The 26806-nt window shown below is 48.7% G+C and overlaps 10 protein-coding genes across 10 annotated transcripts; 4 read left to right on the top strand and 6 right to left on the bottom strand.

Moving 5' to 3' along the window:
• Nucleotides 1–1277: 1277 nt before the first annotated feature.
• LTR84_009580 (uncharacterized protein) lies at nt 1278–2133 on the bottom strand (the record flags this gene model as incomplete). Its single annotated transcript, XM_064853119.1, has 2 exons — nt 1278–1988; nt 2041–2133. 2 exons carry the CDS (start codon nt 2131–2133, stop codon nt 1278–1280), a joined length of 804 nt encoding a protein of 267 aa, XP_064709518.1.
• Nucleotides 2134–2590: 457 nt separating this feature from the next.
• On the top strand, nt 2591–4318 carry LTR84_009579 (uncharacterized protein; the record flags this gene model as incomplete). Its single annotated transcript, XM_064853118.1, has 5 exons — nt 2591–2738; nt 2806–3607; nt 3663–3782; nt 3846–3967; nt 4023–4318. The coding sequence occupies 5 exons, from the start codon at nt 2591–2593 to the stop codon at nt 4316–4318; spliced, it is 1488 nt and encodes a 495-aa protein (XP_064709517.1).
• A 1317-nt stretch (nt 4319–5635) lies between these two features.
• Nucleotides 5636–7210, top strand: LTR84_009578 (uncharacterized protein; the record flags this gene model as incomplete). Its single annotated transcript, XM_064853117.1, has 6 exons — nt 5636–5782; nt 5817–5987; nt 6036–6188; nt 6272–6352; nt 6403–6853; nt 6906–7210. 6 exons carry the CDS (start codon nt 5636–5638, stop codon nt 7208–7210), a joined length of 1308 nt encoding a protein of 435 aa, XP_064709516.1.
• Nucleotides 7211–7777: 567 nt separating this feature from the next.
• LTR84_009577 (uncharacterized protein) lies at nt 7778–9629 on the top strand (the record flags this gene model as incomplete). The annotated part of the gene is made up of 3 exons (XM_064853116.1): nt 7778–7980; nt 8037–8940; nt 8997–9629. The coding sequence occupies 3 exons, from the start codon at nt 7778–7780 to the stop codon at nt 9627–9629; spliced, it is 1740 nt and encodes a 579-aa protein (XP_064709515.1).
• Nucleotides 9630–11179: 1550 nt separating this feature from the next.
• On the bottom strand, nt 11180–11632 carry LTR84_009576 (uncharacterized protein; the record flags this gene model as incomplete). Its single annotated transcript, XM_064853115.1, has 2 exons — nt 11180–11440; nt 11510–11632. 2 exons carry the CDS (start codon nt 11630–11632, stop codon nt 11180–11182), a joined length of 384 nt encoding a protein of 127 aa, XP_064709514.1.
• A 334-nt stretch (nt 11633–11966) lies between these two features.
• LTR84_009575 (uncharacterized protein) lies at nt 11967–14898 on the bottom strand (the record flags this gene model as incomplete). Its single annotated transcript, XM_064853114.1, has 5 exons — nt 11967–12811; nt 12877–13018; nt 13091–13360; nt 13414–14689; nt 14765–14898. The coding sequence occupies 5 exons, from the start codon at nt 14896–14898 to the stop codon at nt 11967–11969; spliced, it is 2667 nt and encodes an 888-aa protein (XP_064709513.1).
• A 1022-nt stretch (nt 14899–15920) lies between these two features.
• Nucleotides 15921–17885, bottom strand: LTR84_009574 (uncharacterized protein; the record flags this gene model as incomplete). Its single annotated transcript, XM_064853113.1, has 1 exon — nt 15921–17885. The coding sequence occupies one exon, from the start codon at nt 17883–17885 to the stop codon at nt 15921–15923; it is 1965 nt and encodes a 654-aa protein (XP_064709512.1).
• Nucleotides 17886–18402: 517 nt separating this feature from the next.
• Nucleotides 18403–19635, bottom strand: LTR84_009573 (uncharacterized protein; the record flags this gene model as incomplete). Its single annotated transcript, XM_064853112.1, has 3 exons — nt 18403–19187; nt 19244–19429; nt 19482–19635. 3 exons carry the CDS (start codon nt 19633–19635, stop codon nt 18403–18405), a joined length of 1125 nt encoding a protein of 374 aa, XP_064709511.1.
• Nucleotides 19636–20976: 1341 nt separating this feature from the next.
• On the top strand, nt 20977–22461 carry LTR84_009572 (uncharacterized protein; the record flags this gene model as incomplete). Its single annotated transcript, XM_064853111.1, has 2 exons — nt 20977–21762; nt 21958–22461. The coding sequence occupies 2 exons, from the start codon at nt 20977–20979 to the stop codon at nt 22459–22461; spliced, it is 1290 nt and encodes a 429-aa protein (XP_064709510.1).
• Nucleotides 22462–23492: 1031 nt separating this feature from the next.
• LTR84_009571 (uncharacterized protein) lies at nt 23493–25133 on the bottom strand (the record flags this gene model as incomplete). The annotated part of the gene is made up of 1 exon (XM_064853110.1): nt 23493–25133. One exon carries the CDS (start codon nt 25131–25133, stop codon nt 23493–23495), a length of 1641 nt encoding a protein of 546 aa, XP_064709509.1.
• Nucleotides 25134–26806: the final 1673 nt, after the last annotated feature.

The following is a 26806-nucleotide window of genomic DNA, read 5'->3' as shown; positions in this document are numbered from 1 at the left end:
AAGTCGCAATAACAGGGTACTTCTTGCTGCCAGATGGAGCAGCATCTTTCGGTGAGTATACATTGCATCTCAAAAAGCCCTTCTCGAAAGTTTTCAATGGTATCTCTACATCTTGCATAAAGATGTACGGAAAGGATTCCGTATCTATCAACCCGGCATGATTTTGTGTCATCCTGAACGATTTCCGCGCTTCGAATTTTGCAAGCTTGACAAAGTTTTCTTGGAACGTTCTAAAAGCATGGAATGTTTATGCACTTTCAACTAATGTAGAAATGTGACTGTTTTCCGCCGAAGATCTGCCGTCACGTCGTGAAATCCAGTCTTTACACAGTCAAGCTCGGGTTCAGTGGGACGCTCGGGTCGGGCCCACAGCGTTCACATATCGCCTGTGCATGTGAATGGTCTCGAAAAGTTGGGGGCCAGACATAATCTCGAGAACAAACAATGCCGCAGACGTTACTCTTTGATAACAAACATTGCTCATATTCTTAGCCCAGGCCTAAACATGGCGGCTGTTTTCAGTACAACCACAACTCTGCACGCAGACCAGCCACCTAATCAGCGTATCGAACCGCTCACCCTGAGCCTAATTCGAGACTACGATATCCATCATTCTCCAGAGAAAGAACACGAAGGACTGAGCGACGAAATAGAAGTCGTCCACGGCGTTTGGCGACAGGCACAACCGGCTGCCTTCGATCCCACCCTTGCTGTGCACCCTACCGTTCCATACCCAACTTCAAATCCAGTTTGGTGGAACAATAGGCACCGAAGTATTCCGAATTTTCGCCCAGTAAATAGGGAGCTTGATCTCGAAGAGAGAAAGCAAGGTCTAATGTTTATGATAGTAGGAGGTATTATGATTCGTGGATGCTCCCTGATAACGGTTAGTACTCAAGTCCCAAGTGTATGCACGAGCAGATATATAACCTCTTTGGGCGATCAAGGCATGGTCTCTGGTCTGGAGAAATACAGCAGGTAGATTCACTGATTATGGTCTAACTAAGGTTGGTGGAGAATGGTGAATGGATTTAAGCACCACCTGTGTAAGAATGGCATGGATTGGTTGGAGAGCATTATCGGAAGCCCCTTTTCAGCACCGAATGATAAAATGAATTTCAAGATACAAGGGCAATTTACGGAAGCAAATGTAACTCGAACATCCTATCAATGTCTGCTATCGTCATTGAATTGATCAGGTACAAAGCATCAACTGTGACATCCGGGAGGCTCGCTCACTTTGAGGAGATGCTTTCGAATGATTTCCTTTAATTCCTTTAATCCCATGGACCCAACTGGTATTGTGTATTGCACATGTTGACCAATTCCCAACACTCAGCCATCAACACATTGGGGCCCACGTCGTCCTCGCCTCCAGCCGCCCCAGCTGCAAATAACGAGGCCATCCAGTGGTCATCTGTCCCGTGGGCCATCTTGTACCTCGGATGTTTCATAAGTCTCGTCATCGCTCGACGTAGTTCCGGTCCAGTGTTTTGAGTAATGACATCTTCAACAGCTTGGCGAAACTCGAGTCCCCACGGCTCTGGGGGTACAGGTTGAGCAAAATTGTCTCTCCATTGGATCATTTGATAGAAATGGTTGTGATAGAGGTTGTGCACCGAACCCCCACTTCCAATGATCAGCGTATCTTCATAGCGTAGAGGGCTCAATGCTGCACCAATTTTTAGGTGGAAGTGAGGGTCGTATCGAGCGTTCATTGACACAATCGTTGTTGGCAAGGGTAGGCAACGTGGAAACATGCGTATAATGACTAGGAATGTGTCGTGTATCCAGTCGAATTGTCGGTTAGGTCGTGCCTTGATACCCGCCGCTCGAAGGAGAGTAATAACACGTTCAGCTCCCTTCAGGTCAGCAACCATTTTGTAGGGAAGGTATCGATCGTCCTTAACGGATCCCACGGGAAGTAATTTAGCATCCGGATTCATGCTGACATCGATATAATCTCCCATAGCATCCCAATGCGCCCCCTATCTAATCGTTAGTTTGAACAAACATGCTTGCACTCGACCCATGACTGACCATCATAACAATTCGCTTGACTCCTCGTCGAAGTGCTTCCTGTCCAACTTCCTCCCATACTCTCGCGGGTTCCGACTCCTCTCCCAGCATCATTGTCGATCCATGTGAGAATAAAAAAACAGGTGTCGCTAAGGGTTGGCGTTAGCTGGAGTATACCGCAGGAGTGTATTGCGCTGACCTTTCTTCTTCTCTATGCTACCCATGGCGAATGATCGCGACTGATGAAGCTGATGATGATTGTCAGCTGCTGAAGGCGACAATCAACCACTGAAATCTGACCATGCAATATTTGGAGCTTTGATTGCCTGCCACTCCAGCGTGAGTTGAATCCCAAATGGGATATGAAGGCAATCCCATCAGATCTTAGTCCCAAATTCGTGGAGCCGAACCGGGCTGGCAGTGATCCGCAAAGGCTACCCGGCCACCACGGAGCCTTAGCGGCTGATTTACAGACCGTGTCTTGAACAACACCCTTTGCTATCCCAAAAAAGTTCTCGGTGCTCTGAAGGTGGTGATCTTATCCTCAATTGTATGTATGGTTGTATCGAATATGTCGGCGTCAACAGTGTATCAACGAGTTAACACAGCATGGATGGAACGTCGATTGGAGAACGTTCTCCAACGACAGAAGGAGCTTGCCAATTTGCACACCAATGTCAAGAAACAAAGTACAGAGCTTGTCAAGGCGATCGGTCAAGGTCCGTTTACAACCTCAATCCAGGCTGCGATTGTTCCTTTGTCCTACTTACTAATCTGCAAGGACAGACCTCCACACCACACCAGCGGCCGCGGCCGAAGAGTTGAGACTGGTGCTTGATGTGATAAAAGCTCTATATGGTGATTTGGACTTTCCCGGCGCCTTATGCACTGAACGGTCAATCAAGGCAGGACATAGCATATCCTCCAATTTGTTCGCCTTAGGACCGACCCTCATTGTCCCAGCAACACATTGTCCATTTTCCTCGACGATGATTCCTCTAGCTGCTGCCGTGGCGGCTGGAAGTGCCGTGGTGGTACTACTCGAGCCTTCGACGACGAGTACGAACAACCTTTTGCAGAAATTGATTTTGGAGAGCTTCGATCATGAGGCTGTTGGCGTTGTTCTCAACTGTCAGCCAGAGCCGTTGAAAGATTTGATATCGCGGCACTTTGGGGTTGCTGTTTTGCAAAGTTCGGACGACAAGGAAGAGTTAAAAAAGGCACTATTGGAGGTCAACCCGTCCATACGCATCCATGAACCAGCTACAGGTCTGCCAGCAATATTCGTTGACCGAACCACAAAGGACTTGGAAAATGTTGCGGCGCATCTTCATGCAATGGTGCTACAAAGTTCACGCAGCGATACATCTAAAATGCCACGTATGTGCTTCGTGGACGAATTCTTGACCGAGGAGTTGGGAAGTCTGCTGGAAAAGGCAACATATACAGCAGACTTGCAGAAAAATACCGGGGTAGGTTCGTCTGGTCTTAAGGAAATGCTCAAGTCGATCAAAGCAACATTCCCTGCATCTTACGAGCAGCGTGCGAAGAAGTCGAATTCTCCGGTCATTCAAATAAGCAATACAGAGTAAAGCCATTTCCTGTGACGTTCGCGATGGATTGATCAATTCTAACACCTGCAGCAGCTCAATCACAGCGGAGACTGTTGGCAAGGCCACCAAGGCAATATCAGCGGCAGGCAAGGTGCTTCTCTTGATACCCATTCGAAGTCTTGATCATGGCATCGACATGTTCAACAAAGTGTATGTTCCTGTACTCTTTCTCTAGCCCGCATGCATATAATTCATTGGCTAACAGCCCTCGAGAAATGGTACAAGAAGCGCACAAGCCATTTACGTATTTGCAGATGGGAAATCTGCTTTCTACATTGGAAGCTTCACGAATGCTCAGCAAGTGTTTGTGAATGATATTCCTCTGCGTGCATCTGGTATGAGCCCCAATATCTCATTTCAGAGCTGCTGCTGACCACAAGAATCATGCAGTTGAAGTGAACCCGTCTACTTCCGGGCAATCTTACGAGCTTCCCTATCGCCCCGAGGACTTCTCGAACAACAAGCCCATCATTCAAACGGCTCTTAGCAAGCCATGCAATGCTGCTACAGATAGAATCTCGCTATCTTCTCACAACCTGAACCTGGGAAAGATCAAGCAGCCCAAAGGCGGGAGAATGTCGTTCTTTGAACAGGGTTTGATCCTGGGAGTGGCAATTCTGTTGACTGCGACATCTACTGCCCTATATCTCTCACGTAAAGGATTGCATTACAGCCAGCGACGCTAAGGGTTCTGGGCTGATGTTGGCACTTCCCTGCTCAATCCAGGGGTCTTGTGAGCTTCGCCAATTTGGCCTGCGCTATTTCTAGTGCTGCTCGAGACACCTTCTGGGTGAAATTCAAGTTCGAAAATCTTCCTTTATTTCTCTATCTCTTCAGAAAGAGCTTATCCCTCACACGGCGCATATATAACAACAGCATCATATTTACGCTTCGAATTGGCAACATGTGTTCCAGCAGACATCATGGGTCCTTTAGAGTTCTATCACTTTTTATATTCTGCAAGTCTAAGTCTTGAGCGATGTTTCGTTCGCATAGAATCCATAGGTGTATGAGTAGCTCCAGGCTCGTAACTCTCAAACACAATTTGGATCTGTTTTTGCGAATCTAACGGTTCTGCTCGATTGCCTTAGTAACCAACTCCCTGTAGATGGCGGTTAGCGATGGTCTCTTGTACGGTGCGAACCTAACCTACGTATCCATGTATGCTCGCACTTTGACGATCTTGTTCTCATCGTTAAAAGTCACTATCCAGGCATACTCGTTTGTGAATGGAAGTCCATTTTTGCAATGAACATCGACAGCCTTAAGCTCAACACATGCCTGATTGCCATCGGAAATGATGTCTTGAATCACCAATTTCAAGGGTACAGCCCAGGTCCTGCTCAGGGCATTCGTCCCGTCTTGGAATGCTTTTGCCGATTTGTAGTGACCCGAGATTGGGCAAAAGGTGCCTAAGGTTTTGTGCTTAGCCAAAGCAGAGCCAGAGCAGAAGAAAATGTAGTCAGCTGAAATGGTAAAGCCAACCTTTCACTGTCCAGTCCACATCGGGATGCACATGGAGAAAAAAGTCTGCCAATCTGCCCTGGGCAATGTTGTCAAAGATTGCTGAGATCTCCTGCTGAGTAGGCATGATGTTCGTTTGGAATGGGTGTTTAGGTCGTCAGAAAGATTTCATTTCCCATTGAGCAGCAACAACAATTGTGCTGGGACAAGGCGAGAGTCATTCAGCTCTCTCTTATGGTGAGTAGCTCGCGCGGAGATAAACCATCGCGCCGGAGCTAGCTCGTCAGATGTCACATTTATGTCTGTAGACTTCCAGAATGGCTTTGGTGTCGGCCGTGTGGGGCGGAAGCCGCGAGGTACTGCAATACCCGGGTTTTGAGAGTCTGGACGTGTCTATCGAGTCATGACCCAAGTTTTACACGAATCTCGGGTGCAAATGGAGACAAGGAATGCCTAGATAATGTTGCGGTGACCGCCATTAAGGGAACTATTTGCCTGGTCACTACAGTTGACACTACGCCTACTCAAGCTTTTTTGCAATGCCTTTGAAAGTCATCGTGATTGGGGCAGGATTGGCCGGTCTTGGCACCGCTATAGCTTTGAATAATCAAGGCCATGATGTTGAGGTAAAGCGCATTCCCGTCGTCCTTGATGTTATCGGTTGGTTCGTCTTGCTGGCGACATGTGTATGTTTCACCATGGCACTGCTGATGACTGCAGGTGTTCGAGCAATCGTCTTTCATGAACGAAGTCGGCGCAGCTATTCACATCCCCCCGAATGCGACAAGAATACTGAAGGAGTGGGGTTGTGACTTTTCCACCCTCAGCCCAGCTTTCTGCCATCACTTGACTGTCAACGATTCAAATGGCAAGCTGATCTTCAAGGCAGTGGTTGGTGATGCTTGGATCGCCAGGATAGTGAGGCGCTAACACCGACAGGACACCAAAGAGCTTCAAGCGGCATTGGGTACACAAGATGAATGGTTGCTATCGCACAGAGTTGATCTGCACAGCACCCTCCATAAACGAGCGCTGGAAACTGTGAACGGAAAGAAGCCAATCATACATCTCGCAAGCAAAGTCCGATCAGTGGTAAGCTATACTTGAAGTCTATTTCCATTGCTAGCGAGTCTGGCAGTCTAAGAGGGCTAATGGTGATCGCTTGAACTTTACAGAATGCTGATACTGCGACTGTCGTTCTCGAAGATGGAACAACTCATACTGCGGACTTGATAGTGGGAGCAGATGGCATACATGTAAGATCAAATGACCGTGGCAGCGCGGTTGACCCGCACTAACAAGTCAGTCTCGATCAGTTACTGCCGTAGCTGGAACGCCACACGAGAAAAAGACTACGGGGCAGAACACGTTTCGATTTCTGGTTCCGATGGAGAAGATTCAGGCAAATAAGCTTACACGCGACTTCTTTGTTGAACACGTGCTCGACGGTTTGCAGTGCTTCACAAGTCGAGACAGACGGCTAGTCCTGTATCCATGCCGACAGGGCCAATTACTGAACGTCGTGGCTATGCATCCCACCTCAGAGTTTCCAAGTGCGGCAGAATCATCCTGGCTGGCCGGCGCAAACATCGATGACTTGCTGGAGACATACTCTGGGTTTTGTCTCCCACTGATCGAGATGTGCAAGATGGCGGAGGATTTAAAACTCTGGAGCTTGGCCTCAAGGACACCGCCAACCGTTTTCTGGAAGAGTCGACTTGTGCTTGTTGGTGATGCCGCTCATCCAACTCTTCCGCGTCAGTATCTGAACACCTTACATTTGCTTCGTCATAACTAATTTCAGGGCAGATCAAGGACAGGGAGGTGCCCAAAGTTTCGAGGATGGAGCAGCCCTTGGTGCGCTCTTCCCGCGTGAGAGTACAACGGCTCAAATTTCGCAGCGGCTGGAACTTTACAACAAGGCTCGCTATGCACGTGCTGTTACCGTCATGTATATGTCGAAGGTGAACGAGGAAAGAAGGAGGGAAATGATGCCAGACCTGAAGCGGTTTGTGCCTGATGCACAATTTCCAGAGCATTTCATCAAATACTGCTGGTCGTCGTTCGCCACTGCGGACGCGCAGCATCTGCTTCAACAGTCTCAGGTTACATAGACATTTTGAGACTTCGGTTGCTATCATCTGCTAGTGCATACGTAGCGTAATGCGCTGTCCGATGAGACCCTGCCCTCAACTTTGTCTAGAATGCAAACACAGCTTTCATCCACCTTGGGCTCGGTCCTTACATCAATACAGAACCACGTGATGTGTGGCTGATATCCCTGAAAACCACCAACTTCGTCTCCGGCAGTTGAAAAAAAAAAAGTGGAGGTATTAACTTTGAGTGGGAAGTCTGTTCCTACCATTTCATGCGGAGAAGATAAGATTTTGGTACGACCCGAAATCAGGCACTCATGAGAGTTCGCACATGGTTGTCAAGACTTGATTCACAATCTGGACACGGCAGTCCCACCGGCTACCACTCTACGGAGTAAACAGGCTGAAGTCTGGCACCCTCCCATAATAGTGACGCATCATGGAAATCTGGGGTGGTAATAGCCAGCGTTGCTTTCCACAGATCGAAACGCTCTTCAAAAACCCTCAGATTTCCCTTGTTTAAAAGCAAAGTCAAGAAAAAAGGTCCTGAAGCCAAAGAAGAAGAATAAGAATACAGAGAAAGAAATGGGATCTGTGCAAGATCTTCCAAAACAGCGTGCCATCGATGTTGATGAAACCCTCACATCTTCTTCACTGAAGAAATCAGCCTTCGCATACAATGAGTTTGACCATTCCAAAATACCCTTCGAAGACGAGGAATGGCCTGTCATCATAATCGGATCGAGCATGGTGGGGAAGAGCTTAGGATTGTTGCTTGGATACCACGGGTGAGCTTGGCATCTGGTATCGGTGGGCCAAATCGAGTCTGACCTCCTTATATCAGCATCAAATCCATCTCTTTTGATCGACATCCATCGTCAGGGACTCATCCACGCGCTGCGGGTCTGAATTTTCGAACAAGTGAAATTTTGCGCCAGCTTGGTCTTGAAAACTTCACCCTCGAGCAAAGTAAAAGTGAATTTGATCTCAATGCTGGCATGATCATTGTTGAGAAACTCGTAAACGGCAAGACATTAGCCCTTTTGCAGGAACATGATCCGGAAAAGGTCAAAGAGGTCACACCTTCAAGCTGGGTATGGATCTCGCAGAGTATGTTTGAGCCGATCCTTGGCAAGAACGAAGATCGCTTCAACGTTGGCGCAAAACAACAGCACGCTACCGAGGTAGTCCACTATGAAGAATTGTCAGATGGTGTTGTCGTGGTGGTGAAGGCGGCTGGAACAGAGGAGTACAAGAAATATAAAACCACTTTTCTCGTGGCGTGTGATGGTGGCCGCAGTCCAACTAGGCAAAAGGAGGGCATCAATTGGGATGGGCCGGGCGTGCTGCGAAATTCTCTGGCAGTATTCTTCGCTGCCGACATGACACCATGGCTCGGCAATAGAGCTGTTCATGGCGTGGTTTACGTATCCAATCCAAAGATTGGTGGTGGATTTCGAATGGAAAAGGGCGGCAAACAGGGGTTGCTCATGGTCAACAACGTCGGTGACAGAACGGACTTTGCCCCAGGTACCGTTTCGGATGAAGAAGCTAAGCAATGGTTTTTCGATTGCGCGGGACTTGAAGAGAAGGACCTAGATGTTCAAATGAAGAATCGGTCATATTGGACCATGGCCGCCTACACTGCAGATCGTCTGACCAGTGCAGGTGGGCGAGTCTTCCTCGCTGGCGATGCAGCACATGTCATGCCCCCCACAGGGGGTTTGGGCGGAAACACTGGGATTGCTGTAAGGAAAACGAGCCTGTGCATGATCTGAGAATGATTGCTGATCACAAGTTCTAGGATGCGCATAATCTCGCATGGAAATTGGCATTTGTGCTCAAGGGGTTGGCATCAAATTCTTTACTTTCCACCTACAATGCCGAACGACAGCCAATTGATGAATTCACAGTGGGACAGGCGCATGCTCGCTTTCAAAATCGTGTAGTGCGACAGGATCCACCCGCTCCTGAAGTCGACGACATTGCTGTCGAACTTGGATTTCGATATCCTGAGGGCGCTTTCCTTGCTGACAGTGGTCAAGCACCGGAGAAGTATGATGCACCCGCCAGTCCAAGTGCGGCTCCCGGCTCGAGGTTCCCGCACACATGGCTTTCTAGTGACTCTGAACCAATAAAACAAGTTTCATCGCTCGATCTCATTAAACAGAATCTGGTCCTCGTGGCGTCCGAATCCGAGTCACGTTGGATTGAGGCTGCCCAGGGCATCTCATTTCCCATTGATACCTATGTGATCAATGCGTCTTCTTCACCATGGAAGGATGTCGAAGGGAAACTAGGGAAGAGGTGCCAACTCGGACCAGGGCAGGCGTTGCTGGTCAGACCGGACGGTTTCATTGCATGGAGGGCAGATGGTGCGCAAAATGGGTCGAAAGAGGCGCTCCAGTCGGTGCTCGATTCTATTTTTCAAGGCTAAAGAGTAGTGTGTGGTCACTACACATCTTTAAATGCCTGTACTACCCTTGATTAGTAATAGCGATCGCTATTCTCTGCGTCTATTGTATTATGTGTTGGGTGAGGAATAGTTCTTCATTGAAAAACAATTGCTGTCGATTGTTATGGCTAGCTGTTGTACGGCAACGTGCTTCTGGGTCTGCAGATACATAATCCTAACAAATATGAGTGGTTCAAGCAACAAAAGCCATACATGGTAGAGTATCTTGGCCTTTCACAGAGACCGGCTCCACAGGAAGTGAAACGGACTTAGGCAAATCCCATGCTTGTAAGTAATCTAGACTGTTGCGTAAGTCCTGCCCTTGTGGCACTTATATCAACTGCAAATACAGCATCTTCACAGCAAATCAAGCATTATTCGAAGTAAAGCATTCTCTCACGTTATAATCATGAGCATCACTCGAGTCGTACAAGTCCAGTTCAAGAAGGACTTGCAGGATGCTGCACGTGACGATGTATGTCTGCCCCAAGAGTCTATTCCATATAGACAAAACTCATCGTCGCCCTCGCATGAAGCGCTTACCATTCTTCAGATTCTAAAACAAGTTTGCGACATGAAAGCAAAATGTCTACAAAGGGATAGCCAGCAGTCATACATTGTCTCGCTGAAGATTGGCAAAGATCAGTCGCCTGAACCACTCAACGTAAAGCATATACTTTGTGCCCGGTGTTGTGGCACATGTGTCTGACCATAACTGCAGAACGATTTTACGCATCAGTTTGTAATGGAGTTCGCCACTGCAGCGGACCGGGACTACTATTCGGCGTCAGATTCATATCATCAGACTGTGATAGGGGTGTTAACTCCAGCAATTGAGAAGGTTCAAATTATGGACATCGTCGACGGGACATACTAGTCTAGGCAACAGGGCCGGAATACAGAGCCTAGGGGGTAGCCGAAGCGGATGAAAGACGAGTGCGGGATTATATTGTACTGGGCAGTTAGCATGTTTTCCTGGCAAGAACAACCATCAGGCATACTATCGCTATATCATATAGACTGGGTAGGGGAGATGGGAAGAAATATGAAGAACAAAGACAAATAAAGTCTCATCTATCTATTTTAAGAAAGACTATGCCTAGATTCAACTCAGTGCTCAAGGTGGCTGAGCACCTTCCTCCACGCCGGGCGCTCACTGACTGATGTCCACCAAGCCTGGACGTTCTTTCTAGAAGCGATTTCGTCTCCGAAATTAAGTCGATCTGCCAGAAATGCGAACCACGGAACAGCGAAGATGTCAATCAAGGAAAACTCCTGCAGGAAATGATCCGTTAGATGAAGGGCTAGAGCTAAAGCACAGGAGACAGCAGCTTGTGATAAGACTTGCCTGACCACCGAGATACGCTTGTTCGCATAAAAGCGTGTTGTAGTAATCAAGCGTCTGCAGCAGCAACTTCTTCTGATGAGCGACTGCTTGTTGATCTGTCTCACCAAAGCCAAGCATTCTGTTACATGCGGGACGATGGTTGGTAAGAAAAATGGTTCGCTGCAGCAGGAAGACCATTGGAATCTCACTTTTTGAAGATCAGCTCGAATCCGAGCTTCTCAAGTGGCGGCTCGAAGTATGATTGCTCAACACTAGCCGCCTGCTCGAAGCGAGCCCCTTGCACAAGGCTGGCGGATGATGTCCCAGCGAAGGGCGGCGTCAGATGTCCGGGTTTCCTGGCCACTAGATAGCGACAGATGGCCCTAGACTCAAATAGCTTTACGTGGTCATCTTGGAAAGCAGGAACTTTGCCGAATGGATGATGTTCCGAGACATAAGGAAGAGCCTACATGGAGTTCTCTCGCGTCAGCATGGCAACCATGAAACTGTTGACGTAGATCCCACACTTTCTTACCTTGTGCTCTCCCCTAGCAAAGTCCTTTGAGTGCCACTCATAGGGGTACTCTAGTTCTTCCAAAGTGAAAAGAACCCTTTGTGAGCGGGTAGAAAAGTAGTTACCGTAAAGATGGCTGGCCATGGCTGGTGAACTCGAGGACAGGAAAAAATCTGGTGAGTTTGGCTGGAATTGTTTGGCCACTGATTCAGTAACTTGGCGAAACGGATGATGGTAGTCACCTAAGCAGCTTCTACTACAGAATTGTGGAAGTGACCACGGACGATATAATGGGACTTGACCCGTGTACAAATTTACGTGTCCGTCAGTCGTAAGTATTCGACGGTGGGAACTATCCCTACATGGTCTTCCCAGTGTGATGTGGAGCCGAAGGACGGAATTATGACAATTTCACAAACCGAGATCCTACCCTAGGCGAAACTCTATGGTTCATTTTAGAGTTCGGCCTCTTCACTGGCTAAGGAGGAGCTGAGATGTCATTCATCCGACTGGCAGGCGCAGACCGTTCAGTTGCTCGTAGACGAACAAGTAGCTGTGAATAGCTGGCGCTGATGGCCCAGCTTTTCAGTGATCGCATCAGTCCAATGGATTCGTCGAGCAACCTGTACCTGCCTTCCGGACACAAAAGATTGCCTATGCCAGGTAGTTTGACTCCAGACCACCCAGCTGAGATCCAATCCAGAGAGTCCATATCCTGCAGACTCTTCGAGCCCAGAATTACAGCAGGTCCTGTGGGTACCTTGAAACGGTCTTCGAAACGCTCGCTGAGCAGGGCATAGAGCCAAAGAACCAGCACTGCCTTCAGGAGCGAGTCAGGTGTCGCAAAATGCGTGCACCTACTCGACCGTACTATGTGTAATGACCGAGCGGCCCAGTAAACAGACAATCTTGCCTGGTCTGCCGCGTTCTTCCATTGCGACGCCAATGCGTTCCAAGCCGGGTCTTCCATACGGCCATAGATTGTCTTCAACGCCACGGCGGCGATTTTGCGAGTAGGAGATTTACGTATGGTGAGGGCTGTAGCAATCATAAGCCGATGTGCTATGGAGGCCTTGAGTTCCGAGAAATGCTCGTTTGAATCCTCATCCTCGGTAATCGTCAGCAGTCCAAGCAGAGTTTCCTCGGCCTTGTGCTTCTGAGGCTGCGAGAAACTTGGGGCGCCGGGATGACCGCTTTGGCTGTTCATGACGTCGATGAGTTGCTGGAGCAGGACTTGTTTTCCAATGGAACCTGTTGATTTCCACGTTGGTCTCCAACTGTCGTTGCGAATGACTTCCTCCAAGCCGCAGTCTTGGATTTGAGCTAGATTCACCAACCTTAGCCATTCCACTGCTTGTGGAAAGGAGCGTCTTGTCAGGAGTACTTACCAGTTCCCAGAGAGCAACTTGCCCAGCTCTGTGCAGAAGAGGCACCCCATCGCTCCTCAGATTGAGGCAATGACATCTGCAATTCTTCTACTTTCATGAGTCGAGTAAGATCGAAGCTGTGATCGAACTGGGAATCCAGCAGCTACAACGTTGAAGTCAGGACAGTGATGACACAAAACATGAAGGGGTCAAAGATCATGTTATCGAGGCTTACCCAGACAGCAAAGCCTGTTCGCCTCCTTTCTTCATCCAAGGCCCAAACTTGCCACTTTTGGCTCAGGGTTAAATCTAACTCCATGATTTTCTGGTAGGAGAGACGGTTAGTAAAGAGACCTTTCCTCCGTGCAAGAGTTGGCGGAAGCGCTTGCAGAAACTCGGCTATCTCCAAAGCTCTACGCTCTCCCGAGTATATGAAACCGATATGATTGAGTAGGTTCGTTTGTATCATGAATAGTGCTCGTCCGTAGTGATTGTATTGCTCACACTAGAAAAAATCAGCCTATGATTGTGTGCATACAAATTGTGAGATGGATTCACCAGACTAGCTGCTTGCCGGCGGACGAGTTCGTGCATTGCTCTGGCACACTGCTGCGCACCCTTGAGGTTGGAGTAATGTGCACCAATAGCTGCGACGGCGAAGAAGAGGAGCCAGTGCGTATTGGTGCTTTGAAACGAAGGCTTATGAAGCATTGGGAAGATCGGATGAAAGTGCTCGAAATAAAGCTGGACCCAAGAATTGAGGACCGGCCTCTGAGGAATACGCATTTCAAGAAATGGCGGGTAGGGCCCATTGCGCTCTAGCTTATTCGTGTATCCCGTGATACTGTTCACGATCTCTGGGGTAATCTCTTCGACATGTGCCAAATTCTCGGCATCTATTTCACTCATAGGAAGGTCTTCCATGTTGGGGAAAACCAAAGGCGCGTCAACCTCGATAGAGGTGGGGCGATACTCACGGGGGCCGACACTGTCCTGGTCCATCTCTGGAGAATGAGCCCGACTGTAGAATCGAGCTATTGGGGAAGGCTCCATTGGTTCGGCAAAAAGTGGCGGCAATGACTTGGACTCAAACGAAGCTAACCACACGTTGCTGTAAGCTTCGAAGGCCGAGTCCTGGGGCAGAAGCGGGAGCAATGCATTTGTGTTAACATCAAAATTCAGCCAGTCATCGACGCTTAGACTGTCATCAAAGCCCAAGTTTGGTAAGGGAATTGTACCATCCCAGTGGTTGAGATCCATAGGGACAGGGCCACCGCTGGAAGAGACGTCTGGGTCTGGAGGACGACTGTTTGATTCCACGACTGGGAGCGTGGCTGTGGTGAAAAGAAGATTCTCGTTGGATACACTGAGATGCTGCTGTACTGATGGATCATAGGAAGAAAGCTCAACGGCAGTGGTTGGGGGTTGCTGGAGATTGTCGACTTGCATGGACTGCATACTTGAGACGGAGACTGCCGGCGTGGTCTGCCCATCATTGCTTCTGGCTCGTTTCAAGATCTGACTCGGGATCTGAGTTTTGCTACTTGCGCTGTGATTATCGATGTCGTTATTGTTGTTGTTGCTGTTGCTGCTGGCGGCGTCGTGGGAGCCATTGTTGGAAGTAGACTGCTTGCGTTTGGACGAGGTTCCATAGTAACAATCCAGGTTTTGTCGGACACAGCGTTGACAAGGGCGTTCTCCATCACAGCGGACCTTTGTCGCACCGCAAGATTTACAGGCCTGTGCGACTCGACGGCGCTCATTCTGACGCTTTGAGGGATCTGCAACGGCATTGCCCCCATGGACAGTGGTATGATGGCGAAACAGAGAATCACTGGGGAGGTCAAGATATAGTTGTCAGCACCAATGCGGAGAGTAGTTCCAATACAACGCGTAGGCATTGCCTTACACTCGGCCAAAAGCCTGATTACACTCGGAACATGTAAAAGGCTTTTCCTTCGTGTGGGTTCGAAGATGTCGTTGGTAGTGTTCTTGACGCTGGAAGAAAGTGTTGCAAATTTCACAGAATAAATCGCTCGCCATGGTATTCGAAGCAATGCCTACGTTTGTGTTACCAGGGAAATATGGGGCTTTGAGCAGCAGACTGGTCATGTGTGTGTGATTACACAGACGATGAGAGGTGCAATTGAAGAAAAACAGCTTGAACTTCAGGGGTTGAACACCAGAAATGAAATCCACTCGACTGAATGAATTAAAGGGATGAGGCTGTTACGAGTCACTAGGCCATCGCCATAAAATTGAATTGGGCTTGTAAGCGGTAAGCGGACACCGGGTGCCCATACCCTTTCGGCCATATTGGGGGGGGCCCCGGCGCCAGGGCACAACAGCGGGGTAACTAACTAACTAGATAGGCGGGGTTCACTGTGGTGGATGGGTGCCCAGAGCCCATGGAGCATGACCTTCCGCCACCATACTCTCGTCTGCATCATCACTGGACGCAACTGCTGGGGGATGGGGAACAAATTCCGCCGCTCGACGCTCGACGGGCCCCAGGGCCTGCCTTTCTCCTCAGGTCTACCCGTGCTAATTCCGCAGCGGGAGCTTTCCTCTTCTCTTCTGTCTACCTCCTTGCTCCTGCTGTCGGCGCCATGATTTTGTTAGCATCACAGGTAGCAAGCTCATAGGATCATACACCATGTTTTCTGCCTCCCAAGACCTCACGACAGTACTGAGGTGCTATGGTGGTTAGCCCCTCTCGTAAGACCCTTTAGCAGTTTATATCCGTCGTGTCAGGAAACTATATGCTATCCTCGGGTCCCCGTAGTTTCATGGGCTTTAAGTCTCAGCTTTTGGATCTTTATATCTCTGATCTCTTCACCATCATAATCAAGTTATATAGACTACTAAGAAAGGCACTTACTTGCTCGATCCAGGCTCAATGACCGACTGCTAGACGAAGCGCAACGGTGCGCATACCATCGCCTTGTAGCGTGGCTGAAGCAGAAAGGGAGAGAGGCATCAGGCTGTCCTGTCAATGCTGCGAACATGGCAAATTGTATAAACCTTTATTGATCCAATTATGCTTGAGGCTGCCAAGTTACACCTCATCCTGACTCCAATGTCTGAGGAGAAGCCGGACTATGAACCACTCTGTCTTCCATCGGAATCCACTGCGTGATACTAAATGGACTCATAAATCGATCATAAGGATCCCCATCTCCGAGGATACCCATGGCCTGCTCAACTTCAAGTAGTTTTGCCATTGTCAAGTCGGCTTCACACATCCTCATGGTGTTACTCCCCGGTATCAAAAGAGGTCGAGCAGTCGCCACGGCAAGATCGAAATGGAATATCGCTGCTGCAAAATTTCTTCTTCTTGCGTGTAGCCGCCCGAGCAGTCTGAGTGTCACAAGTCGCATTACCAATAGATAGTCGCCCCGAAGTGTATCTTCTCCGATATCCATAGAATCATTGTGAGTGTTTCTGCTTCCAGTGTACAGAATATGATTCCGTCGAAGTACGTCACCAAGCATGCACTCCAACATAACACTTGAAGAACCGTTTGCTAGTTCTTGTCGAGCTTGCTCAATCATTCCAAGCGTTGGCATGGCCGAATTGAGTCCATAGTGCCTGTTCAACACTTCAGTTACCTCACTTAACATTCTGATAGCTTCTTCTGGACGTCCACTGTTCATCACCGTTCGTGCATAGTATCCATACTGAATAAAGGTTTGATACGCGTAGGGTCCAAATACTCGTGCCATCTCGGCGTGAACTACCGACTGCGCTTGCAACCGCAGCTGGACTTTCTGCTTAGCGGTCAATGGGGTTTTGAAAAGGATGGTGAGTGGATGTGATGGACCCAACAGGGTACTGGCAAGACTTGCTAGCTTCGGGGTGATCGCAACACGAAGGTTGCCAAGTACCGTTTGTGAGGTATCCATGACCTGATCGATGAGGAGCCAGAAAGTCATGGGATGGTAAGATACCAACATACTCCTAGCTGCCGGGGCTATCTGCTTTAGTGCCTCGTGCTCTTGGACTGAGCGACCTGCTGTAATCAGACCTGCCACCGTTACGGTCAATCCCAGAAAGTGCAACGGTTCAAAATCTTGAGCCAGTGTAACAGAGTTTTGAGATAGAGCAGGTTTCCATCTAGTCTCAGCATTACCCGAGTAGTAGCGACCGATGGCAGACAGTATATTCTCATAATGCATCTGCTCTTGATTTTGTAGCATTCCCATTCTCGGGGCCTGCCCAACACGCCACTGCATCTCATACTGATGACCAGGACGCCGATAAGCTTTCATCACCCTAGATGCAGATACCATGTGAAGGCCTGGTCGTTTATCTGCAGAATACGTCTCCTTTCGCATCTTGCGGGGTTGACTTGTGCCATCCTTACGCAAGCTGGCGGCAGTACTGGCGACCATGTCATGCTTGAGGTTACTTGTAGCATGAAGGGCAGCTAGTTCTTGAACCGCAGATTGAACCAGGCTCATGTCTTGGGGTGCATGAGACGTAGTTCTGTTTGGATCGGCCAAGACTTCGGTCGCTACCCCCAGTCGACCTGCCGCATGACTCCTGGTTTCAAACCCAGCTTTTTCAGGAGACAATGACAATTCAGGCTGAAAACAAGCACGATCGTCAACCATCGCTCTTATTGCAAGTGAGTGGGAAGGTAAAAGCACAGTTGATATCTGGCTAATGGAAGCTGCATTCTCGTTCCAGGATGGTGAAGCAGTGAGGAGATGGGTGTCGCGTGATCTCTCATTTGTCGGTAGCTTATTGTCACCGTCAGGCTTGTTCTGTGATGAAGAGGCTGTTTCTAACGAGCAAGGAACAGAGGAGGACGAATGCCCAGCTATGTAGGTGTCTGCCACTTGTCGTCCCGGTTGCAAATCGAGTGTTGGAATGGGAGTATCTGCAACTAAAGGCCCAATGAAAGTAGCCGAATTCAAGTTGTTTCCGGAAGATGGCCCGTTGATATTGGGTCCTTGCAGTATAGACCTTGTCGACGCATCATCCGAATCATCGGCATCGTGCGGTTTGTCTTTGACCTTGGACATAACATAGCCTTGACTACAATACGGGCGTCAGTATGCTCCGTTAAAGATATCGGTGGCGGCTCGATGATTGGCGAACTGGGGCAAGCTCATTTGGAAACTCTCGGAAATTGAAGGTCTTGAACAATTTGCGGTCAGCATATGTCGTCTATTAATGAACTGCAAATTTTCTAGACCGTGGTTAGCAATCGTTTGTCGGAGAACCTAAAGAGGTATAAGTCAACTTGCTGCAAATCGAAGGCACTCAATTCAGGTGGTTCCCGGTGTAAGCGGAGACAAAGCTGGTTCTCTAACAAGCTAGCTTGGAAGATGAAGTCTTGTACAGTTCACAATTGGTTTTTGAATCACAGAAGTACATCAAGTGACAATAGGTACCTAGGTAGATGGCGTTCGTATATCGTACAGTGTTTGGCCAAGAATACTACAGACGCAGTGTGACTAAGCCCATTAAAACTCCGGTAAATCAGAACCCTGACAGTGAAGATGAAGATCATTTGCAGGTCCAGCTGCGTAATCTCTTCTAAGCGACCTTTGCTAGAGCTGATAGCTCAGACAACCCTTTGGCTTCCTTAAAGGTGTTGGTATGCCGTCCAAAAATCCAATCTTGAACTTTCATCGGGGTGTACTTCGACCCTCTTAATCCGTCTTCACACCCGGGAAGGCATCCAATCATGAAGTCTGGGTTACCTGAGTAGAAGAATGGTATACTGTAGCGCTCTTTACCGCTGCTGTTGATGACTCGATGGAGGTTCGAGACGTAACGGTCGTTTGACCATCTCATCATGACATTGCCCAAGTTGACGACAAATGCTCCAGGCGTTGGTTTGACATCAATCCATGAGAGAGTCAGACCATCAAAAACTTGGAGGCCGCCAATTTCGTCTTGAAGAAGAATTGTTATGCCGCCAAAGTCTGTATGAGCTCCGATCCCTCGTTCATTCTCATCAGCGTCAGGGGCTTGTGGAGGGTAGTGCAATAGTCTGAGAACAGCAGCAGGCTCATTGCAGAAATCTCGGAAATAATCCTCGTTGAGGTTCAAAGTCATAGCAATGACGCTGAGAATGTTTTCCGCCAGTGCGGTCATTGTCGCATGGTACTGATCCACCGTTTCTTCGAAGAGAGATGGATCAGAGACGGTTTGTGGATACGCGTTCTGACCACAATGAATTCTTCCTTCCCTGACATATTTATGATCAGCAGGGAGTTTTCGACCGATGAAGAATCCCTCTTTCAGATCGCCAGCGGTTTTGCCTTCGAAATTCTGGGATCGCAAGCACTCATAGCCAAGTTTGTTTGGGTGTTGAGCTATCATGGTATCAATATCAACATCTAACATTTGATACACTTGGAAATGTACTAACCTTTATCAAGTTTTACCTTCTCTTCAGCTGGAAGGGAGAAAAAGTTCTTAGACTGTTTGAAGATGGCCGTTTGGAGTTCATCAGAAACTCCATGGTTTACGATTTGGAAAAATCCCTTTTCCAGACAAGCCTGTCGTACTTGATCAACAAGCTGCTGTTTATTGGCTCGATCATTGCCATAGAAGGCTGTTCAAGTTGTTAGTTGGGTCGATAATGAGATATCACGAGATCTACTCACGAGAAAAGTCGATAACGGGAGGAGCCCTTGGAACTACCGCCTCCTCCGCAACAACTGACAGACAGCGGCGCTTCGATCTGACCTGTTTAGTCGATGTGACTTGTTTTGTCGTGAAGGAGTCAGAGTCGCGCATTCTGTATGGCAAGGTGACCATTGTTGGGTTTCAGTCTATGAAAGGAGAATTTCGGGAGTATGAAGTGGCGATGGCGCTTGAGATGTACAGTCCTTGGTGTTGATGCTAGAAGCTTGGTAATTTTTGATGTTGAAAAGTACCATCTGCAAACGATGAGCCGCTGGCTGTATATATGCGATCACCAATTGAGCCATATTCAATTTGACTGACTATTTCAGTCACTGACTATTTCAGTCAATGATGGTGTCAGTAGGCAGAAGGACGAGGGTTGCAGCGTTGCTACTTGGAGATTCTGGACCTTCCATGAAGCAACGTTCCACATTCCAACCATCACTGAACCCTAACGGACAGCTATCCAAGTCCGTGCGGCTCCAAAGGCTTCAGAGATCCAAAGGATGAAAGAAACTCCGAGTCTGTGCGTTGGAGTTATTTTGGGCGGTAGACTTCCACATCCCCATATTTCATCGCTGCTGAACAGACACAAGGTTTTTGACTCAAAATGGAATTTGCAGCCGTGCAGGAGAGGATTGACTTTGGTCGACGTCACGGGAGGTTGCTGTGCCACAATTCTCATGCGACACATCCTTTTCTCTTGGTAGGTATTCAGGCTAAATTTCTGTGGCTGAATCCTTCAAACCTTTTGAGGCATTTCGAAGCAAAACATCTTTTCCAGTTGTTGATTGAGCCCTTTAACACTGGTAAAACCCCATCACTTGCGACAAATGATTTTGTTGTTACTATTTCGATCATCGGTGGGGTCTGTATCCATTTGGCCTCTGATTACCCCGGACGGAGAAGAGAAGATGTGTCTTTTCTCGATGCCGCAATCAACTCACCAGTTCTCAAGACCTTATGCCATCGGATAACTTACAACAGACTGCAACCGGAGTGAGCCATGGAAATCTGCCAGACGCAAAACTGCCTACCTATTGCCCCAGATAACAAGCATGCAAGCGTAATCAAAAAAGCTGTTCGATGCTCAACTATTGAGCAACCACCGACAGTCGATGTTACCATGTACAGATCTTACCAGACCAGTCAAGGTTGACGTCCGGCGCCATAGTTGATAGTCGAGTCAAACTCTTGGATTTCGATAGATTGAGATACAGTCGCTAGACCTCAAGATTCTCTATCACACATTGGGTACCCAGGTAAGTGCTGGTTGACATGTTTCAAAGAAAACCAATATCAGGTGATATACTGGTGATCCGAGATGATCACAAGTCGCTCTGGAGGCCTTCCCAGAAGCCACTCAAGCGACGCAGGTCCAACAGATCTCCTCCCATATATACGTGTCTGGTGGTCGCTTCTCCTATCTAATCCACCTCCTCAGCCAAACCAAGTCTACAGAACCCTATGAATATGGTTCCTAATGCTATTCCGCATAGTCTTTCACTCTCACAACACCAATCCATTTCCCAACCTGAAGCTCAACTACAAGACTATCTCCCCTTTGCACTCCTCCCAATTCTAATAATAACAGCCCTTGCAGCCCCACCGTTCTATGGACGCGGCATCATCTTCGCGTCCCTCATAATCTTGACAGATTATTTGAGTTTAGTATCACCATGGCCTCCAAATGCAGGCTCAACACGGCCGTCACGGTATGGGAATGCAAGCTCTTGGTTACTTGTCCTTCCAGTCCTGGAAAAACTACTTCTTCATGTGCCCGAGCAAGATTTCTGGCGCATTAACGACCTCACCGATGATGCCGTTCATACGAGTCGAGGAACAAAAGACAATAGTTCTCCATCTAACCATCGCCAACCCGCACCACCGCCGCCTTGGACATGGCGTAAATTACGCTGGGCAGGATCACTGGCAAGTACACCCCGTGGAGTAGGCTGGAACTTTGCAAGCCACCGCGTGAAGAACGCATACGACGCAATGAGAAGGAAGAAGATTTCGAGATTCTCATTCGTGCGTTCCAGTTTAGCGAGAGCTTTCTTCTCGTATCTTGCACTCGATTCTGTTCTGGTTTTTGGCCAGGATCTATCCGTCCCCATTACATGGAAGGCGAACTGGATCACGATTCGAGATATCTTGGTTGCCGAGTTTTTCATGTTCGTGTGTACATACGCGAGCATGACGATGCAGTTCGAATCCCTTGCTGCCATTTCAGTGGGATTGGGCTTCAGTCGGCCCGAGGTATGCACACCCAGCATAGATCGAATAATCATTGATTGTATACCTAGGAATGGCCACCCTTATTTGGGAGCCTTGCAGATTGCTACACCGTGACCAACGTATGGGGAAAGTTCTGGCACACATATATCCGTCTAGTAAGTCTACTCCAAGACTCGACTTGTCTCTGAGGTATTAAAGACTGACCCAGACGCACAGCCAGTCCTAGGCTTCGGAAACTTCATAGTCCAGCGTCTGCATATTACCAACAAATCACCGGCGGCCTCTCTCATCATTCTCACCACGGCATTCGGCATCAGCAACTTCTTCCACATCGTATGCCTCGCAGTCATCCGAGATGAGAACCTAACCCTACAATCTCTCATCACGGACATGTCCCTTTTCTTCATGACCCAACCGGTAGCAGCATGCATGGAAGCGCTCGCAATCCACATCTACTCCAAGTGCCATCCGACCCATTCAAACGAACACGGGGAAAGCGAAACCATCACCACCAGAAAAATGAATGGCAGTGGCAAGCAACCACACGCCGCCAGTGGTGGAAATCCCTCGCCCGTCCTGCGTGCCGTCGGCTACCTCTGGGTCGTCACCTGGTTCTCCGTCACCGGCTGGGGCTTCACCAGAGCGTACATCGCCGTGGGCGTCAGGGACTGGCAGATTCCGCTCTCGCTGTGGCGTGCACTGCTGGACCGGAACCGGTAGGCCGCGGGTTCTGTTCTACGAGTAGTTAGGTAACCAAGCTACTACGAAGAACCAAATCTCCGACGAGGTTGACCAGAGCGTGTCAACTCAACCTCTTAACCTGCACGATGACATGACACGGTACGGGCAGCGGCGCTTCAGCCGATGTATGTATGTATGTTTGTATGTATGTATGTATGTATGTATGTATGTATGTATGTATGTATGTATGTATGTGTGTGTGTGGGCGTGGAACATCGTTCGGAACGGTGAGGGTGGATAGGTACTTGCCAACCAACGGGGGAAAATTTGAAGAATGCCTAGATATATAACATGAAGCAACAAAGTTGATATATAAATCTACATGCGTAGGTACCAAAAGTCCAGATAGCGTGGGAGTCGATTATCCCCAACCCCTTTGCATCTAACCGGATCTGATCTGACCAGATCTAAGAAATAATCTCAGCTCATCCCACGGGCAAATCGCACCATCGACTCACGATACCGACAAACAAGAGGAGCCCGACCATTGAATATATCATATGGTAAGCGCACAGGCGATGAATCATGCGATAGACCTCATAATTCAGAAAGATCCTCTTTTGTTTTCTCATTTTCTCGTTTTAGCTCTCTCTCTCTCTCGCGACGAGGAAGATAAAAAATATCATGTCCACCTGGCCACCTGGTCGTCAAAGTTCATATTATATCATGTCATGTCATATCATACAGCTACAGCTACAATATAACTAGGTAAATACATATCACCACTGTCTTCATTCACAGGTGAGTTGAGTCCACTCCATTCCACTCCACTTCACTTGATGCTTGCTCAGCTGCTGTTCATCTATATACCCGAGAACCGATATGGATCGTGGAAGCAGGAGAAAAAAAGGAAAAGAGGGAAAGGTAACTCGACTCGCGTCGCTTTGGGTCGCTTTCTGTCTCTGATTACATAATAACACACCGACCGAAGAGAGTGGGAAGCAAATATACCCAATCTTCAGCCTAATAAACAATGGCTCGCTCGCTGACTAGCTTTTCATATTCATATATCATATATCATCAGAGGACCAACTGGTCCACCTTTCAGCACCGGTCTTCTTCTCTACTGCTGCGAGAGCACCATCTCCTGCGCCGTATTTGTTGTCCTTATCCGTGGGAATGACAGGTGGAAGCCATAGCTTCGCATGCCCGATCGCCTCTTCGGACAACTTGCCAGTCTTGCGCATGTTGAGTTCGCAAACGTAAATACGGAGGAAGTCCCGGTTTTCACGGGGTTCACGAGGTCGCGGTTGGCCTTCACCAAAAGGAAGGTCGCTAGTGCCATCAGTGAGGGTTTGTGCAGCCCTATGTTTGTTGCTCGGGGTGCCGTCTGGCTCCAACCACGTTGGTGGACTCGACGCATAGGGGGTCCGAATTGTCGAGGGGATACATGTTGATAACTGGAGGACCGGTGGGAGTTGGGCAGTTCTATTCCTGGAATTCTTGAGCTTTGAAGAATTGGTGCCAACTGCCAGATTCTTTCTCTTGGGTTTGGCCTTTCGTTTACGATCCTCGGACGAATTTGAATTGAAGGCAGGTTTCTCATCCAGCCAGAAATGCAGTTGAGCTGGAGAATCGTCGGATATGATTGCCCTTGGATTCAAATATCTTCTCATCGCGAGAGACGGTGGCTCAGTTGACGGAGGAGGTCGTCTATCGTCGGTGAGTTCCGGTTTGAAATCAAAGATTGAAGCACCCAGGAACTCATCCGGCTGAATAAGCGGAGGAGTTGTCGCAATATTGGAGACTGTCTGAGCAGCAGATTTTAATGCTTTCAAAGAGGCCGTGAGACTGGACTTGAAAGAACGGTATGGCTTATGATCCAAGACCTCTCGATGTCTCGACTTTGGCGGCGAAGATATCACTAGTTCGGGAGTGGAGGTCCCACTCAGTTGATAATCTTCATCCTGGATAAGAAGAGGGTGCTGGTTGCTGCAATCTTCTGAACTGGCGACTTGTCGCAACCTATGATCTGATGGAGATCGAATGGTGGCAGGAGAAACACTAGGCATATCGTTGCTACTGAAATCGTCGGGAGAAGCCAAGGAAGGCATGGAATCGGTAGAAATGGACCGGGTGGACAGTATACTGGCATCAACACCTTCACTTCCCACAATCATCTGGTCGTCCATGAAGCCATCAATGTTTCCAAACAAGCCCTCAAAGTGTGGATTTGTCCAACTCCCGGACAAATTTGGCTCACTTTGGGTTTGTACATCATCCCGAAGAAGTTTGCTAAAATCTGCAACATAGTCGCAGTTGGGTAAACGTTGAGCGGGTCTTTGTCTAGGTCTTCTCCGGATGGGGATGGTGGTGGATGAAAGGATGTCTTGGGCAGATTCCTTTTTTTGGGTCCGAATCTGTGGTGCGCTCGTAGGACTAGATCTTGGGAGTTGTATAGTTGTTGGGCCTGGTCTTTCTGGTTGAGTGGGTAGACGTCTGGGGTTTCGATTGGGGATTTTGACAGGGTCTGATGGAGCCTTGTATCTTATCTCGGGAGGCTGTTTGGACCGGGTTGAAGGTGAGGGCGAACGCGAGCGATTATTGGAGGCATTTTGGGAAGACAGGAGTTCCTTCTCACTCAAACTGGACCTTCGTCTTTGATTCAAGGCCAGAGGGTTCTGAACGAAGGAACGAGGTACCATCATCATGATGGTGGGTTGACGGGGTGGTCAACTGGTGAACGGGTAGATGAGCACGGAGGCTAGGCTATCGCGGGAGCATGATAAGGATTGGCGATGATGAAAGAGGCCAAAGGTGTAATGAAGTTGATGATGTGAATGTAGACGGAAAGAGGGACAGTGTAGCATCGACAGTAACAAGGTGTGAGATGGTAGCAAGCATGATTTGGTGGATATAACAAGCGACAGAACGAAGGACAATGGGGACAGCTGAATGTGTCTAAGAGAGCCTGAAATGGACAGGTTAAGAGAACCTGAAGTCAAAATGAAGAGTGGAGGGAATGGACAGGAAGGGTGGATGCAGCCTAAACCTAAGCCTGAGCCTGAGCCTGAGATCTTGAGACTCGGAGGCTTCAGCCAGGAAGTGCAGGAAGTGCAGGCATCCGCATTCCGCATCCGCAGTCGATGGTCGATGAGGTGGGAGGCAAGATAAGGATTACTGTCCGCCTATCGAGAGGTGATTATTGGGCCGAGGGGGGCCTGCTGCAATAAGTGACACTACCTAAACGTTGGCCGGTGCTTCCTTTCAGATTCAGCTTTCCAAGCCCCTGGATTTCTTTTGCGTAAGCGTGCATGAAGAATGAGAGGGACTTTGGGGCCAACGAGATTCAGGGTCACGCTGGAGGTGCTTTCGCCCTTAGGGCTCGGCCGTTGGGGGAGCAAATAGGCGTCACGCCAGAACGGCAGAACGGGTGACGGATGGTTCACGCAACCATTCGCCTAATGATCCAGCCAGGCACCTGCATTGCCAGTGGGAAGCTTGGAACCTTCTAGTTAAGGGGAGGGGGGGATGACCTGGACCTGGACCTGGTGCCCACATGGCTCGGGCGGCCGATCTCGTGCCCTGTCCTGCCCTGCCCTGTTGTCCTTCCTTTTTCGTCCAAGCTCCCTCCCTCGATGAATGATCTCGTCATGCTATGATGCTACAGGAACCAGGTGCACCGAAAGACACTATATCATATCTCCCATTTCCAATGCTACGTAAATCTCATCCGAACACTCTAACATATACTAGTTGGTCAGTGTCTGAGTTGTCCTCTGCATCTCGGGCAATCATAACTTGAGGAGTGGTGGTCGGACTTCAAAGTCACCGGTTGGGCACCACTGACACTTCCCCGGCCACTGCCAGTCTTGCCGGCCACTTCCGCAAGCCTCACCAGCACCACCAGCAGCGAGGCTCGTCTCGGCATCAACGGCAACACACGAAAAAGAAACGATTCTCCAACTAGAAAACATCACCGCCCAATCACTGGTAGACACAAGTAGCGTCTTTTCTTTGATTTCTGATCAATCACTCTTACAATCAACCATACCCCCAAGATTCAGTCACACTAAGTGTACTCGTACTTCTTGCACGGAGCAAAAGAGCCCATAGAGATTTGCTCCGAGGTTAGAGACTGAAAGATGACGCTCGTAGGTAGCATTCAGTGTGTCACCTTTTCCCCCCTAGGCCTATCGGTTATCCTGGCCGATAATCACACATACGTCAACGTCCGACCCACAACGCACATTCTCTATTCTCCATTCTCCAATATCCAATACTTTGGTTCGGTTAACAGAAACATCCGGGAAGTGGTACAGTACTGTGGTCTATGGCCGAATACATCGAGTAGCCTGCGACGTTAACTACCTAGGTAGAGTGG

This window comes from Exophiala bonariae (genome assembly GCF_035927105.1).
Source record: "Exophiala bonariae strain CCFEE 5792 chromosome Unknown scaffold_4, whole genome shotgun sequence".
Taxonomy (NCBI): domain Eukaryota; kingdom Fungi; phylum Ascomycota; class Eurotiomycetes; order Chaetothyriales; family Herpotrichiellaceae; genus Exophiala; species Exophiala bonariae.
Note: the sequence above shows the minus strand (reverse complement) of the source record. Positions and strands in the feature narration are given on the sequence as shown.